The 19,591-nt window shown below is 38.2% G+C and overlaps 3 protein-coding genes across 3 annotated transcripts; all 3 read right to left on the bottom strand.

Moving 5' to 3' along the window:
• Positions 1-392: 392 nt before the first annotated feature.
• Positions 393-1,268, bottom strand: LOC110780607 (uncharacterized). Its single transcript, XM_021984962.2, has 2 exons — positions 852-1,268; positions 393-725 (listed from the first exon to the last, which is right to left on the bottom strand). Exons 1-2 carry the CDS (start codon positions 1,266-1,268, stop codon positions 393-395), a joined length of 750 nt encoding a protein of 249 aa, XP_021840654.2.
• A 910-nt stretch (positions 1,269-2,178) lies between these two features.
• LOC110780605 (glutathione S-transferase T3-like) lies at positions 2,179-2,937 on the bottom strand. The gene has a single exon (XM_021984961.2). The coding sequence runs from the start codon at positions 2,935-2,937 to the stop codon at positions 2,179-2,181; it is 759 nt and encodes a 252-aa protein (XP_021840653.2).
• Positions 2,938-4,796: 1,859 nt separating this feature from the next.
• Positions 4,797-8,008, bottom strand: LOC110778406 (uncharacterized). The gene is made up of 8 exons (XM_021982969.2): positions 7,849-8,008; positions 7,280-7,445; positions 6,910-7,000; positions 6,758-6,816; positions 6,449-6,509; positions 6,085-6,175; positions 5,897-5,973; positions 4,797-5,188 (listed from the first exon to the last, which is right to left on the bottom strand). Exons 1-8 carry the CDS (start codon positions 7,874-7,876, stop codon positions 5,072-5,074), a joined length of 690 nt encoding a protein of 229 aa, XP_021838661.1. The 5' UTR covers positions 7,877-8,008; the 3' UTR covers positions 4,797-5,071.
• Between the last annotated feature and the right edge of the window lie 11,583 nt (positions 8,009-19,591).

Here is a 19,591-nt window from a genome sequence, read left to right as displayed (position 1 = left end):
TCGGGAGTATTCATTTATTTGCCTTTGACGATCTCAGCTCCCACGGAAACCAAGATCCGTCGATTCCGAATATCCATAGATGGAGTATTTAATGTCACTAAATACTTGATCCGTTTACTTACTATTTGTGTGACCCTACGGGTTTAGTCAAGAGTAAGCTGTGGATTAATATCATTAATCCACTTGAACTGAAGCGGCCTCTAGCTAGGCATACAGTTCACTTGATCTCACTGAATTATTAACTTATATAATTAATACTGAACCGCATTTATTAGACTTACCATTAAATGCATACTTGGACCAAGGGCATTATTTCATTCAGTGCAATGGCGAATCTTGCTTGCAAAACTCCGAACGCACGTTCAACATCCTTACGAATATGCGCTTGACTATCAGCAAATAACCTTTTCTGTTTCAAGTTGGGGACGAGAAAATCCTTGAATGAACGTAGCCCAATTTGGATAAATACCATCTGTGAGGTAGTACCCCATGTTGTATTCATGCCCATTCACCAGAAAATTTATAGGAGGTGCCTTACCTTGCAAAACATCATCAAAAACAGGAGAACGGTGCGGAACATTAAGGTCATTACATGAACCAGGAATACCAAAAAATGAATGCCAAATCCATAGATCTTGATCTGCAACAGCTTCAAGAATTAGGGTCGCTTTCCGGCTGCGTCCTTGGTATTGACCTCTCCATGCGGTAGGGCAGTTCTTCCATTCCTAGTGCATATAATCAATACTACCGATCATTCCTGGAAATCCGTCCATTTCATTTTTAGAAAGGATCCTCCTTAAGTCTTCATCTGTAGGACTTCTTAGGTAATCCTCTTCAAAATTCTTGATTACCCCTTGAGTGAAATGTAATAATGATTTTTTTGAAGTTGTTTCACCCATTCGCAGATATTCATCAATTGCATCCGGAGCCAAACCATATGTTAAAATTCTGATAGTTGCAGTGCATTTTTGCAATCCTGATAACCCTAATTTTCCGGCAACATTTCTTCTTTGTTGCAAGAAAACATCATTTTCAACCACTTTGTTCATGATACGGCAAAACAAAGGTATTCCCATTCGAAACCTTCGACGAAACTGCTTGTCTGGATATACTGGATTTTTCGCAATGTAATCATTAAACAGGAAGTTATGCCCTTCTTCACGGTTTCTATTTGCTGGAATCAAATTGGCATCATTCACATTTCTAAGACTAGGACCTCGTGGAAAGAATGTGTTTGGTAAATGATGAATGAAAAAATCATCAACCATTTGATCAACTTCTACGTATGGATTTTCAACAGCAGATTCTGAGCTTGAACTTTTTTTCAAATAACATTTTTTTTTTTGAGATAGAATAGAATGTGATAATGAGAAATGAGTTTGATAATGTGTGTGTATTTAAAGAGTAATGTGGATAAGATTATATGGATTACGTGATAAGATTTTACTGGATTTTATTGGATTTTCTTATATATTCTCAGATTTTCCAAGATTCTCGATTTGTTGATAGGATTATATGGAACACGTGATAAGTTGGATTTTCTTAGATTTTTTATTTCTTGATAAGATTATATGGAATTCATGATAAGTTTTTTTTCTTAGAATTTCTAAGATTTCCGATTTTTTTGATAAGAGTTTTCAGATTTCTTGATAAGATGTTATTGGATGTTCATAGATTTTCTTAGATTTTCTATTGGCTGATAAGATTTTACGGATTTCTTGATAAGATATTATTGGATTTTCGTAGATACCACAATTGTTTGTTAGACAAAAAAATTTCTTATAATATAATAACAACAATGTGTAAAATACAACTTGGCAAGGAAAAATAATATATTACATAACACAAAGTAATACAAAGTTAAGGACATAACACGAACTAATACAAGTTTAAAGGCACAACACGAATTAATACAAGCTTATTGAAAACTAATAAAAACTAGATTGTGACATAAAAATTTAAACACATGAAATAAACTAAACATTAAACACTTTGCTAATTAGCACCACCATAAAGCTCCATAAGCAATCTTTCCTTTACTTTTTCCTCGTTAGGAGTTAGACAAGCCTTCGACATCAATGTTTGTAAGAAATCATTTTTCATTTTTTGTTGATCCAACCGGATTCTCTGTTCCTCTATCTCAAGCTGTTGAATCCTCCTTGTTTCCCTTGCTTCATCTCACTCGAATTTCTTTAAATTTAGTTGGTGCTCTTGAGTCCTAATTTCAGTGCTAGCTTGCAACTGATTTCCAAAAGACGAAACTTCCTTTGATGATTCTGCCCCTTTGCCTTTTCTTCTGGCCTTAGCTTTCTTTACACCATCTGGTCGAGATATACCTCCAGATACGAAGCTCCCACCACTTGGTAAGACGGTGTCACCATCATCATCAAGTCTAGTTCTCTTGTCACTTCCTTCATTATCTTCAGTAGAAACTGGTAGACTGGCATTGTATGCTTGTCTCTCTTTCTTTGACATACCCCACCTCGTCATCACCCTCCACTTTGGGTTATCATGAATAAGCATCTTCCAAGCATGCATCAATGTGAAGTTCTTTTTGTTATCAGAAGTATTGCGGAATAACTTGTGAGCGGTAGAAATTTGGTCCGCATCACTATTCCCACTTGCAAATAACTTACCAGCTTCTTCAAAACTAGCAGCCCACAAAATGATGTCTGGAAACATCCTTCCCCAACGATCCTCTAAACATTTTGTGCCTCTTACTACAAGTTCATGCGGTCTACCCACTTGAATTTCGTTATAGCACACATCAGCTAGCCTCCAAATCTCAGCTTTTTTCATGCCGGCGCCTATAACCTTATCAGAGCAAACTTTAATGTAGGAATCAACCAGAGCTTTGTTCTCCAGAATCGACCAACTTCGAGACTGAGTCGCAACCTTAAGTGGTTGATTTGGTTTAACGGGCAATGGATGCGTCATGATCGGTTGTTGTGTCTCCATGACACTTTCCTCTACAGATTCATGGTCAACAATAGTGTTAGCATAAAAAAATTGTTGAAAATTTTGAGAGGAAAAATTACCCTGTGAATAAGAATTATAGCCGGGATGCTGATTGTTGTCAAGGTTAAGATCAAAATCATCAACGTTTTCTATTTTTTAAAAATAGTAATTAGGGTCCATTTTATTTTAAAAAAATATGCAAGCACACTAATAACAATATTAATAATACTTTTATAGTAAATATACCTATTAATAATAAAAAAAATGATAATAATAATAATAATAATAATAATAAAATAATAATAATAATAATAATAATGATTATAATAATAATAATGTTAACAATAATGACAATAATAATATAATAATTATAAAATTAATAAATAAAAACCGGAAATACGATTTTCGAAAATATATGTTATTGAAATGTTCAGTAATTTTTCGAATATATCACAAATTATAGTAATACTTAGTATGAAAAATAATTTTGATGATTTTAGAGAGAGAAAAATGATTTTTGCAAGTGTGTCAAAATATAGCAAATTTGGTATCTATTTATATATCTTGAAATTTTATGATTGTTGGTATAATTTATTTATTTTTATTAATTATTTTTGGCTAAATTAGCCATTAACACAAAATAGTCGTTGCAAATTGCACCCAATTTTGTGATTGGTTGATGATGCTGATTCGGACAAGTGTCAAGCGTCCATCGGGCCTCTACCTGCGCCCAGTCATCAAAAGGAATCTTCCCTTTTTTTTTGGATTTATTTGCAAAACCAACGCAGGGTGTGCGAGGTGAGCGACGGAACAGGGCCCCAAATGTTCAGAATATAATATAATTAGTTTCCTTAATGTAAACAAAACCAAAGGTGGAGTAGTGGTTAAGGCTTTATAGAATAATACCAAGGTCATGGGTTCAATTCCTTATAAGTTCATTTTTTATATTCTTTTTCCTTTTGATTTTATTTAGATACGGGCCTCATTTATAAAATCTGCATAGGGCCCAATAATCATGATGTCATTGTAGCCCCGGCACTGAACCAACGACTCCTTTTGGAAGTTCAATGAATTTGGCTGTCATTTTCGCCTGTGAGCAAAATATTGAAAGAGAACACCGTGCGAGATTTTCCAAGTTTCCCCGCGAGCATTTTTCATTTTACCCATTGATGTGGTGTGCGGGCTTTTCTAATTCTCACTTTTTTTCACTTGTGAGGAACTTTTTTCCTCACCGGTGAGAGTGCTCAACCACCCCCAATATTCAACTGGTCGCCCATCATCAACCACGACAAGTCGACAACCACCACCAACAACATGCTGGCCATAACAAAAATTGCGGCAGAAAAACTATAACACCACCCACAATCAATCACGCCACCACCAATCACCAAATCACACACATCACCAAATTGCACCCATTTCTAGATTTTTGTGAAATCGAAGAACACACACATCACCAAATTGCACCCATTTCTAGATTTTTGTGAAATCGAAGAACACGAACCCAGATTTATTAATACAAACCCAGTGTTTATGAACACAAACCTAGATTTTATGAACACAAACCAGAAGTTATAAGTTTTGAACACTTTGGTTTATATGGGGCACAGATATAATAAGGAGTTTCTGTCTGTCTGAGATCATGTTGGGAGTCTGTAAGAACTAGTGTGATCAAATGAGGTTTCATGTTGCAGGGATTGTACAAAATGGATCAGATGTCGGGAATTTAGCTTCGAAGAAGATTGTCACCTATTAATACGAGACGGAAAAAAAATAGAACTTAAAATGACCTATTATTATGAGACGAATAATCAAGCTTTTGAATTTGGAACGAAAAATAATAAGCAATAAATTAGCATCACTTGTTTTACTATCTCATCAAAATTTTCTTTGCTCTTTACTACATAATAGTACACACAGAGTACTCAAAAACCGATTACATTGAAATTTCTGTAATAAAATGACAATCAAATTAGGCTCCAGGCTCCCCGTGACTAGCAAAAACTGAACATTCAAGGGACAGAAACACCAGGGGACGAGGACGAACCTATCTCCTATCTAAGTTTCATCTCTACCAAAAAGAACAGTCTCACATCAAAAACCAGTTATATCTTTAAGAAGATTCGATGTCTGATACTTCCAATCCTTCTCTGTACACCTCGAAATCATCACCTCTCAAACTACATATCAGATGAAGCTTGAAAGAAGTCATCTTTATTCCAAGCAGACGCTGCACGCAACAAAAAAAAAAGTTTAATGAATATTTTCCAGTAGCAGCAAACAATAAACATGTCAATGAAATAATGATTGTCATTTCTGAACACCAACGGTTCAAACAATACAACTTAGAGAATTCAATTGATGCAGCAAGCCAGCAAAAATACTTCGCAGCATCCCAGTTTCCATACCAGATCCTATATTCTATACGAGTCTCATCTTATGTATCATTAACTATAATTGTTCGGTTGTGCCACATACATATACATTCACCGATAAGATTAAATAACTTATTTTACTTTGCAAAATCATAAATTCTGACACATGATGAGACATAAATGGGCCTAGGACTGTGATCCTACCTCCCCAAAAGAATGTGTAGAGACTCGAGAGCTCCAAAAGTAGTACATGTTTACCGAAAAAATTCGAAAGCCATGCATGTGTAACCAAATAATTCACTGTGAACGTCCTTAATGATGGTATAGATTCATCTCAAACCTTAGCTAGTCAACTACCAAAAACTTTCTAGATCAGTAGCTCCCTCTATTTATTAGGGATGTTCACTAGCATGTTTTCTTTCGCATAAACTATTCTTTGGGGCTTACTCTTAAACGGGGACTGATTCATTACAATATATATATCTAACAGTATTTCTTCACTGAACATGTCAACGCCATACAATATGTATAGGTAGAGTAGAGCAGTAAAATGTGACACTAACCAGGATACGTGATGATTCAGGTGACAAAGGATTCCCTTCTTCACAAACGACAAAGTCGGAAATAAGCTCCACCACACCTGCCATGATAGAAACTCAATCAATATTTACATTTTTTCTCCCCGCTTTTGAAATTTTCCAAGGGGATGCGACAGAGATCCTGAACAATGGAAGTATGGAACTAAGCATACCTTTGTTTAATCGCACAGGCATTCCTTGCTTGCGTAGGAAGGGCTCCATCTCATGGCTGAACTGACTCAAAGGTCCTTCTTTGAGCTCCACCTGCAACATTCACCATTTGTACTTTACTTACTGTGATTAATCAGACATAATGGGTAATGAACTTTGGATGTATACATAAAGAAAAATTGAAATATCAATCACATAAAAGAAGAATGATGCATAAAGACATTTAACCAGCAAAAAGTTTCTCAGCTCCTCCATGCCAAAATGCAAATGCAAGAGAATAACATTTTTTGCATATATATGACCCACCAATGTGGCAGAACAAACTTCAGACTGAGTAGTAGTTACTACATACAAATACAAACTAACCTTTTCAGTAGCATTGCAACCCGTCCTTGCAAAATCAAAGACTTCAAACTCCTCAAAAACCCTGTAGATCAAGCCAAAAACAGAACATTAGAAGAGCATCGGCAAAAAAACTCGGGGCGCCAACTACTACAAGATGCAAACTTGAACTGGAGATGCAAGGCACATTTATAGAAAAAAGTAAACATATTTACGCCGCTTTAGACAGTCTTTTATTACCCAAAAAAATAGTATGCCCACTAATCAATCCAACAAATAATGAAAACGGCACACAATGACCAGGACAACTTTAGAATAATTTCTCATGCTTACTTTTTGACATCTTCCTCTGGCATATCTGTAAAGAACAAACCGGTCTCTCCACGCAGGAACTGCAAAAACAGGAAGGAAACAACAAAGAAATGAAACAAGCTCATAATCTAACCACAATATGTAAATTAGACGGGAAATAAGTAGATCATTGCCTTTGAAATTTTGTGAAGACCTGGTTTAAGCTCATCGGAAGCAGAGCGCCCTAAAGCAATCTGCATAACTTTGTTTGATCCAAGAAAGAATCTGAAAATGCGACAATGGTTTTAATCATCATAAAACCCCCACATGGAACAATCAACAGAAAAAACACCTAAACATTCTAATTTAGCAATTGCACAGTTGTATCAATTAATCTCTGCTACAAACTCTACTAGCTCAAAATACTAGTTACTAATTCGAAAGTGATCCAATACATGTACTGTATCTAAAAATTCATTCTTTCACCACAAATTTATATAACAGAAAAATTAAGCAATATTGAATCACGAAACAAGTAAAAAGGCGGTCGACAATAATAATCACCTGCCGGAGGACTTAATGGAGTCTCTGAACTGTTTGAATTTAAGATTCCTCATGTTCTCGAAAGCGAAGACGTAAGAAGAAGGGAACTTCTCTGCTGCCTCCCTAATTGAGTTAACAATTACCTCCTTGTGCTCTCTTCCCTTCTTCTTTGTCTTTGATAAGGTCACTGTATTATCAAAACAAAATGTCAAAAATAACCCAATTCAAAATCACCCCCCAAAAAATCATCATTTCTCTGTTTCCACAACAAAACTGTTTCCTCGATCCCATTAGACTACTTATGAAAAACATTTACACACCCAAATTCAAAATTTAACAAAAAAAATTGAAAAATTACACGATTCACTTATTCACAGACCCATGGTCAAAAAATTGAAAAGGTATACGATTCACTGATTCACACACACGCAAAACAAACAAACAAAAATACATAAAACAAAACTAGCTACAAGAACAAACAAACATGCTTCTACTTGTTCACAAACAAATAAGTTAATTTTATACAGTGTATTAAAATAACATACAAATTAGAAAGGACAGAGCTGTAGAAAGGGGGAGGAAGATAATACCTGCGCGATTTCTTTTGGATTTCGGCATTTTTTGATGAAGAGAGAGGAAACTGGGGAGGGGGACGGAGGAAGAAGAAGAAGAAGAAGAAGAAGCAGGAAAGGGGGCTAATATGAAAAAGGGGTTAGGGTTTTGTAAATTTCAATTTTTATGCCAGTTGCTAGTTTGCTTTTGCTACTGATACAGTTTAGAGTGGGGCCACCCGTGTGAAACCGAATTTTTTTTTTTTCTTTATTAAGGTAACAAAAAAGAACTTAGGTTCCCCTTCGCACAAGGGTGAAACCTAAGCGATCACTCTGAACAATATTTTCTAAGTTTGGGCTAGAGTTCGGGGTAATACACATTGGTTCAACAATAAGATGACCTACATTAGCTATCCAATCTGCTGCTCTGTTTGCTTCTCGGAAGATATACTTGATATGGTTAGAGTGAAAATGCTGAAGAAGAGTCCTGCTGTCTTGAATAATGTTTTGGAGCTTCCAAGGGGGGTTCCAGGTTCCTTTTAGCGAGTTGATCACAAGTAGGTTGTCACCTTCAATGTAAATGTCTTTGATTCCAAGATTGATGGCCTCTTGGATGCCCTTATAAAGAGCAAGGGCTTCTGCCATGTAGACTTGAGAGTTCCCCAGGTTAAAAGATTTGGCAATGATCGCTTCCCCATTGTTGTTTCTGATGATGATGCCACCTGCTGCTGACGAATCTTTACGTGATCCGTCGAAATTAAGCTTGAAGGCGCCGGTGGGGGTGGGAACCACTGAACAAGGATGGGTTGCGAGGTGGTTGGTTGAGAGGTGGAAGGATGATGAGTGTTAAAATGGGTACCTCTAAGTTGTTACGTTGTGAGTCAATCTGGAGTCTAAGCTCCCATTCTTTGAAGGTGTTAAGGGCTTTGAAATAACAGCGACAAGGAGAAAGTTTGGTGTTGGAGAACGCCAAGGCTTTCCTTTCCTTCCAAATAGTCCAGCAAACGGTAATGAATTTCCGGAGAGCAACTTGATTACGTCTGAAGGAGATAATGCCCTTGGTCCAAGTATGCATTCAATGTTAAGTCTAATAAATGCGGTTCAGTATTAATTAACAAGTTAATAATTCAGTGAGATCAAGTGAGCTGAATGCCTGGCTAGAGGCCGCTTCAGTTCAAGTGGAATTAATGATATTAATCCACAGCTTACTCTTGACTGAACCCGTAGGGTCACACAAATAGTACGTAAACGGATCAAGTGTTTAATGTCATTAAATACTCCATCTATGGATATTCGGAATCGACGGATCTTGGTTCCAGTGGGAGCTGAGATCGTCAAAGGCAAGCAAATGAATACTCCGGAAACGATGATATTGCCGGAAACGGAAATATGGATCGTATCGGAAATATAAATATTATCCAAGTCGTAGATGTTGCCGGAAACGGAAACATGGTACGTATCGGAAAATATTATCGGAAATAGAAATATTGCCGGAATCGGAAATATTGCCGGAAACGGAAATATTGTCTGAATCGGAAATATTATCGGAATCGGAAAATAATTTCGGAAACGGAAATATTAAATATTTGTTCGAAACGGAAATTAATTCCGGAATCGGAAATGTTAAATATTGGTCGTATCGGAAATGAATTCCGGAATCGGAAAATTAATCGGAAGCGCGTCGTACGAATTAGCATCGGACGAGCTTGCTAGACGAAGGCCCAGCACGAAGCCAGGCCCACGTCCAGCAAGGGAAACGCGCGCCACAACACGCCAGTGAAGGAAATAATGCCCTTGGTCCAAGTATGCATTCTATGTTAAGTCTAATAAATGCGGTTCAGTATTAATTAACAAGTTAATAATTCAGTGAGATCAAGTGAGCTGAATGCCTAGCTAGAGGCCGCTTCAGTTCAAGTGGAATTAATGATATTAATCCACAGCTTACTCTTGACTGAACCCGTAGGGTCACACAAATAGTACGTAAACGGATCAAGTATTTAATGGCATTAGATACTCCATCTATGGATATTCGGAATCGACGGATCTTGGTTTCAGTGGGAGCTGAGATCGTCACAGGCAAGAAATGAATACTCCGGAAACGATGATATTGCCGGAAACGGAAATATGGATCGTATCGGAAATATAAATATTATCCAAGTCGTAGATGTTGCCGGAAACGGAAACATGTTACGTATTGGAAAATATTATCGGAAATGGAAATATTACCAGAATCAGAAATATTGCCGGAAACGGAAATATTGTCAGAATCGGAAATATTATCGGAATCGGAAAATAATTCCGGAAACGGAAATATTAAATATTTGTTCGAAACGGAAATTGATTCCGGAATCGGAAATATTAAATATTGTTCGTATCGGAAATGAATTCCGGAACCAGGAATTTAATCGGAATCGTATCGTACGAATTAGCATCGGACGAGGCCTGCCGGACGAAGGGCCCAGCACGAAGTCGGGCCATCGCCCAGCAAGCCAAACGCGCGCCCAGCCAAACGCGCGCCCAGCCAAGGCAGCGCCCAGGCCCACCGCAAGGCAGGCCCAGCGCGCGCCAAGGCCATGGCCTCGCTGCGTGGGCTGCTGCTCGCACGCACACGCATGGGCGGCCCATCGTGGCTGCCGTGTGTGTGTGAGTTTGTGTTCATGCACGATTCCTAAAACTATTAGAATTAGTATATGATTAAATTCCTATTCCTAAAAGGATAAATTAATTAATTAGAGTTCTTATAGGATTCTAAGTTTAATTAATTCGTATCCTACTAGGATTCCAATTCCCTTTCCATAACTCTATAAATACGTGCCTAGGGTCACATATTTTCAGAGATTAATTTCAAGTATTCAAAGTGAGTTTTGAGAGAAAAATTCAGCCATATTTCTTACCTAAGAGTGCCGAAAATTCTAGTACCTTAAGGGCGATTCTAGTTGGTCAATCTTAAGGCGGATCCGGACGTGCTGTGGACTATCTACGGAGGGACGACACTTGGAGTCCTAAAGACTTGTTCTTGTTCGGTTCGGGCGCAGCTAGGGAAGGCACGCAACAAAGAGTATGCATCTAAATTATGCTATATGATTATGTGTAAATAATATGTATTCCTGGCTTAATGGTTGTTTCCGCATGATTTATGTATTATCATATGAATCATAACCTAACAGTGGTATCAGAGCCCCTTATTATTTTCATAATCTAAATTGCATGAACATGGTTAAATATTACAAATTTGCAAGAATTAAAAGGGGTGATTAATTTTCGTAATTGTTAATTAATTGCAAATTGCGTTTATTTAATTATACGTACGCAGTTTTTCGGCAGTTTCTTCGTTACTCATCCAAATCGAGTGATTTTTGTGTCAATTCCGCATGTAAATGGCATTCTAAAATTTTGACAAAAATAGTGTTTTTCTGCCGAACCCAGAATTCTTAAATTCGAAGCCTAACTATGACTTTTCGAAGGTTTTAGTTTTTCGAATGCAAAATTTCGTAAATTTAAGATGTTAAATTAAATATTTGCGATTCTTGTTGATAAATCTTGAATTTTTGATTGACCTACTGTATATGTTTAACAAGTTTGAATGCCTAGCCTTGTTAATTATGCAATCTAATTTGTAATTATGATTAATTTGTTGAAAATTAGAATAATTTAGAATTAATTTGATTTTCATAATTAATTATAATTTAATTAGAAACCTATGATTAAAAACCACCATAAAAATTGTAAATTTATGATAAATTTTAAATTTTTTATGACCTAGACTTGAATCCAAGACAATCGGAAATCAATTGAATAATAAATTTTCGATTTTTCGCCCTAAAATTATGAAATTAATATTATTTATTAATTTGTCATTAATTTTAAATATAAATTTTAAATTTTTTATGCGATTCGTTCATATAACTTGCACGCACAAAGCAATGGACGCTTCGTGTCACCCTTAAGGGGTGTTGTATAGTGCGGGCATGCGACGACGAGCAAGGGAGCTCGTCGCCCGTGCGGCACGAATGCAATGAGCAAGGCATGGTGCACTAGCACAAGGCAGCAGCCCTGCCTTGTGTCGTGGGCCACAAGCTATGGACGTATGGGCATGGGCGAAAGGCAAGCCATGGCAGTCGCGTGTGGGCAGCAAGCGAGCTGCGCCACAACGCGCACTGCCTCGCGCAAGCGCGCGCAGCCTCGCGCACAGCGAGCGCAAGCTCGCGTGCCACGAGCGCTGCGCCCAGCGTTGAACGCGCGCAATTGCTCGCGCACATCGAGCGATGGCTCGCGCGCACAGCGAGCGATGGCTCGCGCGCACAGCGTGTGATGGCTCGCGCGCACAACGAGCAATGGCTCGCGCGCATAGCGAGCGATGGAGCACGCGCAGCGAGCGCTGGCGAGCGCGCACAGCGAGCGATGGCGCGCGCGCAGCGAGCACCATACCGTGCGATGGCTTGCGATGGTAGATGCAGCAGCTATGCGACGAGCGCATGGGCTGCGCGCACATGGCCAGCGATGGCTGTGTGCGTGCGGCCCATGGGCGTGCGATGCGTAGGGTGTTTGCGTTACGATTAAATCGTTTTGAATGTTTAATCTGAAAATTTTCAGTTTACGTAATTTTAATTAATTTTAAAATTAATAATTTAAATTATTTTCTTGGATTTTAATTTTGAATATTGTAATTATAATAAATTTTATTTATTCTAATTATTTTACTAAAATTAAAATCATGAATTAATTTAAATACGACTGAAATTAAATTAAACTTTTTGGATTCAATTATAAATTTATATGAGCTTTAAATTTTAATTAAATTTGTATGTTTCCGGTTAGACTAGAAATACATTTTTATGTTTAAAATTAGTAAAGCATATGAATTTATTGGTTTAAGTGGGAGCCCTTTTAGTCATAAACTCTTGATTAGGTCTACAAATCCTTAAGGTTAAAACAACTTGATTAGAATTAATAAGGACTGAATAATTGGTAGATTATTGGTGCCCTTGATTAATTGCTGCAAATGTTTACATGATGCATAATGTGTTTTACTAACCAGCTATGTGGGCCATTCATGATAATGAATGGGTGAATGGTATATATTGTATATGTACTGTTTTGCAGGTTATGAAGTGACTAGTATGGCCCAAATAGGATAGAAAATATGGTCTGCGTACCATTAATTTGAATGTAATTGGTCTAAAGTACTAAAGTTGTTTTTCAATTCAAATATGGTCTGCGTACCATCAAATAGTTGTAATTAGTTATAGCTTATCCTATTTGAAGAAAATGGTGCCTCCCACGGAGATTTTCAAGACGGACTTTGAAGTCAAAGCTTCAAGATGAAGTCGGGCCATACTAGATCACATTTATCTTATGCATGTTTTAAGTTATTTATTGCTTTTAAATATGTCTTAAAATGAATGAGATCAAAAGCTTGATTATGTTGCATGATTAAGGATTTTAGTTCACTTAAAATCTAACCAACATAGTAAGAGCCTTAAGTTCCAAACTTAAAAATTGAGTTAAAAGGTGCCATGCCAAAATATACACTTGCTTGGATATCCTTTACATCAATCTAGTAATAGTTTTCGCTCAGCGAGGTGTTACTTATTGGTCCTAAAGGGGCAAGGTACACAAATAATTGTGAGTACATGTTAGTTTTGGTGAAACTCAACGATATAAGTAAGGAGTCCTTTTATGTCGTGGCAAAATCGATAGGTTTACCTAATAAGTTCTTAGACGTACCTATCAACCAAGAATAGTTTCTAGACTATTAGCAAAAGGCTTTTGCTTACCTAAGATGTTCTAGGATTAAGTCGACAAACTGTGCTTAGTTCTTCAATGATTTTAGGATCTTGGAATCATTTTATTCACACCTGCCGGAACACATAACTTGAATAAAATGCTTAATAAACATTGAATTATGCATGTATGCTAGAATTTAAGTTTATTAAGAGAAACTGTGAATGGTTATTTATTTGTTTATTCTTTTCAATTGTAGTTTTAATATGGCAAACAACAATCAAAACATCATCATGGGTTCTGAGCTTATGGTCAAGCTGAACCTGGCAAATTTTCTTGAATGGGAAGCTAAGCTAGTTGAAATAGTCAAACTCAATGGACTTGAGTATGTACTGTCACATCCCATGCCAAGCTACTATGCCAGAGACATGACCCCTGAGAGATTTTACGCGTGGGATGCGGATCTCAAAAAGGTTATGAGTCTCATGCTGAACAATATCCCTGATGATTGGGCTAAAAGGTTTGTAGCTTATGAACCTTTTACGCTCATCAAGAATCTGAGGGATATCTGTCGTGGAAGCACGGAGGACAGGGACCTGAACGTCCATGAGTTGATTAAATCAATGTCTGGTCTAAAGGTTAGTTCTCCCAACAGGTGTTATAGGATGGAGGTCCAATAAACACATGTTCAGCTCCTTCGCACCAAACAGAGGGTAGGCGTCCCACTGAGGTTCCATGTGGATCTTATGTGTTCATACTTTGATCGCCTATGTCTACTAGGAACACCAATAAGCGAAAGGATGGCAGTATCTATCTTGCTCAATTCACTACACAGTGGGTTTGGTCGCTTCAAGCAACTATACCTAAGTGAACCAAGAGAAGAAACAGTTGCAGAATTTGTTCACCTTGTCAGAAAGGCTGAAATAATACTGGACTGTGAAGCCAAAGATTTACTCAAGGCTAGAAGGAGACCGTTCAAGAAAGGTGGAAAGTCCAAGGGCAATGCTTAATCAAAGCAGGACAAGTCCACATCAAGCTGTCTTTATTGTGATGGAATAGGCCATTACAAAAGAGAATGTCCAAAGCTAAAGGAAGATCAGAAGAACGGAACAGTCGTTCCATCTTCAGGTATTTTCGTTATAGACTGTATACTTGCTAATTCAACTTCTTGGGTATTAGATACAGGTTGTGGCTCACACTTATGTTCCAATCCACAGGGACTAAGAAGAAGTAGAAAGTTAAGCAAGGGTGAAATCGACCTACGAGTGGGAAATGGAGCACGGATTGCTGCATTAGCTGTAGGAACTTACTATTTGTCGTTGCCCTCCGGGCTAGTTTTGGAACTGGAAGATTGTTTCCATGTTCCAAGTCTTACTAAAAACATCATTTCAGTTTCTTGCTTAGATGCTAAGGGATTTACCTTTTTAATAAAAGACAATAGTTGTTCGTTTTATTTTAAAGAGATGTTTTATGGATCTGCTAGATTAGTCAATGGACTTTATTTATTAGATCACGACAAACAAGTATATAACATAAATACCAAAAAGGCCAAAAAGGATGATTCAGATCTCACCTATCTGTGGCATTGTCGATTAGGCCATATAAACTTGAAACGCTTAGAAAGACTTCAAAAGGAAGGAATTCTAGAACCATTTGACTTAGAGGATTATGGTAAATGCGAATCATGTTTACTTGGCAAAATAACAAAGCAACCTTTCTCTAAAGTTGGAGAAAGAGCAAATGAACTATTGGGTTTAATCCATACAGATGTATGTGGACCAATGAGTACAAATGCTAGAGGTGGTTTCAGCTACTTTATCACTTTCACTGATGACTTCAGTAGATATGGTTATGTCTACCTAATGAAGCATAAGTCTGAATCCTTTGACAAATTCAAGGAATTTCAGAGTGAAGTAGAGAATCAATTAGGCAAGAAGATTAAGGCACTGCGGTCTGATAGAGGCGGTGAATATCTGAGCTATGAATTTGATGACCATCTGAAAGAATGTGGAATTCTATCAGAATTGACTCCTCCTGGAACACCACATTGGAACGGTGTATCGGAACGGAGGAACAGAACCTTGCTAGACATGGTCAGGTCAATGATGGGTCAGGCCGAACTTCCATTAGAATTTTGGGGACATGCACTAAATACAGCTGCACTCACTATAAATAGAGCTCCGTCTAAAGCTGTCGAAAAGACTCCATACGAATTATGGTTTGGAAAGCCTCCAAATGTGTCTTTTCTTAAGATTTGGGGATGTGAAGTATACGTCAAACGATTAATTTCAGACAAACTTCATCCAAAATCTGACAAATGTATCCTTGTGGGCTATCCAAAGGAAACAAAGGGGTATTACTTCTACAATACATCTGAGAACAAAGTGTTTGTTGCTCGAGATGGTGTCTTTTTGGAGAAAGATCACATTTCCAAAATGACAAGTGGGAGAAAAGTAGACCTCGAAGAAATTCGAGTCGAACAACAAACTCTAGAGAATGCTCAAGATGACATTCAGGATGAAGCTCAGAGATCTTTAGAAGAATCTGGTGAGAATCATGGTCAATCTAGAAATGTTACCCCGCGTAGATCGCAAAGATATAGATCTCAACCAGAAAGGTACTTAGGTATTTTGACGAACGAGAGCTATGACGTTCTATTACTTGATCTTGATGAACCTGCGACTTACAAACAAGCTATGACGAGCCCTAGCTCCAAGCAATGGCAAGAAGCCATGCAATCTGAATTAGACTCCATGTCTGAAAACCAAGTATGGGATTTGGTCGATTTGCCAGATGGCTACCAAGCCATTGGAAGCAAATGGGTTTTCAAACTGAAAAAGGACAAGGATGGGAAACTTGAAGTTTTTAAAGCTAGATTGATTGCAAAAGGTTACAGGCAAGTCCACGGTGTGGACTACGATGAAACCTTTTCACCAGTTGCAATGCTAAAGTCTATTCGGATAATGTTAGCAATCGCTGCATATTACGATTACGAAATATGGCAGATGGATGTCAAAACTGCTTTCTTAAACGGCGTTTTAACAGAAACTGTGTTTATGACACAGCCTGAAGGTTTTGAGGATCCAAAGAATGCTAAAAAGGTATGCAAGCTAAAGAAGTCAATCTACGGATTGAAGCAGGCATCCAGGAGCTGGAATATACGTTTTGATGAAGCAGTCAGTGACTTTGGTTTCATCAAGAACGCGGACGAATCTTGTGTATACAAGAAGGTCAGTGGGAGCAAAATTGCTTTCCTAGTATTATATGTCGACGACATATTACTTATCGAAAATGACATTCCTATGTTGAACTCTGTCAAGATTTGGCTTGGGAAATGTTTTTCGATGAAAGATCTAGGAGAAGCACAGTACATATTGGGCATCAAGATTTACAGAGATAGATCTAAAAAGATGATTGGACTTAGTCAAAGCACTTATATCAATAAGGTGCTTGATAGGTTCAAGATGGCGGACTCCAAGCGAGGCTACCTACCCATGTCTCATGGAATGACTCTAAGCAAGACTCAGTGCCCAAAAACACTTGATGAGCGTAGACGAATGAATGGGATTCCATATGCATCATTGATTGGTTCAATAATGTATGCTATGATATGTACACGCCCGGATGTTGCGTACGCACTCAGTGCTACGAGCAGATACCAGTCAGACCCAGGAGAGGCGCATTGGACTGCTGCCAAGAACATTCTGAAGTACCTGAAAAGGCATAAAGATGACTTCCTGGTCTATGGTGGAGATGATGAATTAATTGTTAAAGGCTATACGGACGCAAGTTTCCAAACCGACAAAGATGATTTCAGATCACAGTCTGGGTTTGTCTTCTGCCTCAACGGAGGAGCAGTAAGCTGGAAAAGTGCTAAGCAAAGCACCATTGCGGATTCTACAACTGAAGCGGAGTACATTGCTGCACATGAAGCAGCAAAGGAAGCTATATGGCTAAGGAAGTTCATAGGTGAACTTGGTGTAGTCCCCTCCATTAAAGGACCAATAGCCCTGTATTGTGATAATAACGGAGCTATTGCACAGGCAAAAGAGCCTAGACACCACCAGAGAGTCAAGCATGTACTTCGTAGATTTCACCTTCTACGAGAGTTCGTTGAAAGAAAAGAAGTCGAGATAAGCAAAATTGGAACTGATGACAACATATCAGATCCATTAACTAAACCTCTGCCGCAGGCGAAGCACAACTCGCACACTGCAGCTATGGGAATCAAGCATATTGGAGAATGGCTTTGATGTCTCTGTTTAATGTTTTGAAGTTTTAGAGTTTAAATCTTTGTAAAACATTATTGGTTAATCATTCACAATAAATGAAAAGAATTCATTTTTCCATTTAATTTGTGGTTTATTAAATGATGAGTCCCTTCAATTTGACGATATATTCAAGATAGACTGTCAGGACCAGTCCTGTGACTAAGAAATGTCTATCAAGTGAACTTGAATGTCAAAGGTTGAAAATGGTCCCTAGTCGGAGTTTTCTATAAAATTGGACGCATAGAAAACGTTAGACGACTAGAATGCAAGATGACTAGTAGTTCTGTTTCTTGAACTATGTGGACATAGCAATGTCATAATCATTTGCATAGATACTTACTTTGGGAAGACTAGTATCGGACAAGACCTATGAAACTTTACTGTAAGAGATGAAAGTCTGTCATAAGTAAATTTCATTAAATTATTAGACACTAAATCCTCAATACCTGAGTGATTTGAGATTACTTGTTTGAGAACTGGTTGCTTTGACGTTGACCAACCGTCGCACCGTAAAAGGAGGCTATAAAGGCAACGCTCAGGTAATCACCTATCAAACGAAGTCTAATCTCAAGATCGCAAGATTGGGATTGTCCTCCCATAAATCGGGATGAGATGCTTAAAAGTTGTACAAGGCCACTCGGAGAGCTAGAAACTGTGAAATGCATGGCCGTGCTCGGATGAATCATAGGCTATGATTATCTGTTTATTTGATCAGTTGAACTCTGAAACCGAGGAACACCTCTGGACATAATAAGGATGACGACTCTTACCTTATGTTCAAGAGCAAGCATCGAGCGACAAAGGAATTAGGAAATGCACACTTGTCCCTAAGGACAAGTGGGAGACTGAAGGAAATAATGCCCTTGGTCCAAGTATGCATTCTATGTTAAGTCTAATAAATGCGGTTCAGTATTAATTAACAAGTTAATAATTCAGTGAGATCAAGTGAGCTGAATGCCTAGCTAGAGGCCGCTTCAGTTCAAGTGGAATTAATGATATTAATCCACAGCTTACTCTTGACTGAACCCGTAGGGTCACACAAATAGTACGTAAACGGATCAAGTATTTAATGGCATTAGATACTCCATCTATGGATATTCGGAATCGACGGATCTTGGTTTCAGTGGGAGCTGAGATCGTCACAGGCAAGAAATGAATACTCCGGAAACGATGATATTGCCGGAAACGGAAATATGGATCGTATCGGAAATATAAATATTATCCAAGTCGTAGATGTTGCCGGAAACGGAAACATGTTACGTATTGGAAAATATTATCGGAAATGGAAATATTACCAGAATCGGAAATATTGCCGGAAACGGAAATATTGTCAGAATCGGAAATATTATCGGAATCGGAAAATAATTCCGGAAACGGAAATATTAAATATTTGTTCGAAACGGAAATTGATTCTGGAATCGGAAATATTAAATATTGTTCGTATCGGAAATGAATTCCGGAACCGGGAATTTAATCGGAATCGTATCGTACGAATTAGCATCGGACGAGGCCTGCCGGACGAAGGCCCAGCACGAAGTCGGGCCATCGCCCAGCAAGCCAAACGCGCGCCCAGCCAAACGCGCGCCCAGCCAAGGCAGCGCCCAGGCCCACCGCAAGGCAGGCCCAGCGCGCGCCAAGGCCATGGCCTCGCTGCGTGGGCTGCTGCTCGCACGCACACGCATGGGCGGCCCATCGTGGCTGCCGTGTGTGTGTGAGTTTGTGTTCATGCACGATTCCTAAAACTATTAGAATTAGTATATGATTAAATTCCTATTTCTAAAAGGATA

This window comes from Spinacia oleracea, chromosome 1 (assembly GCF_020520425.1).
Source record: "Spinacia oleracea cultivar Varoflay chromosome 1, BTI_SOV_V1, whole genome shotgun sequence".
Classification (NCBI taxonomy): domain Eukaryota; kingdom Viridiplantae; phylum Streptophyta; class Magnoliopsida; order Caryophyllales; family Amaranthaceae; genus Spinacia; species Spinacia oleracea.
The sequence above is the reverse complement of the archived record's forward strand: the minus strand, read 5'-3'. Positions and strand labels throughout refer to the sequence as shown.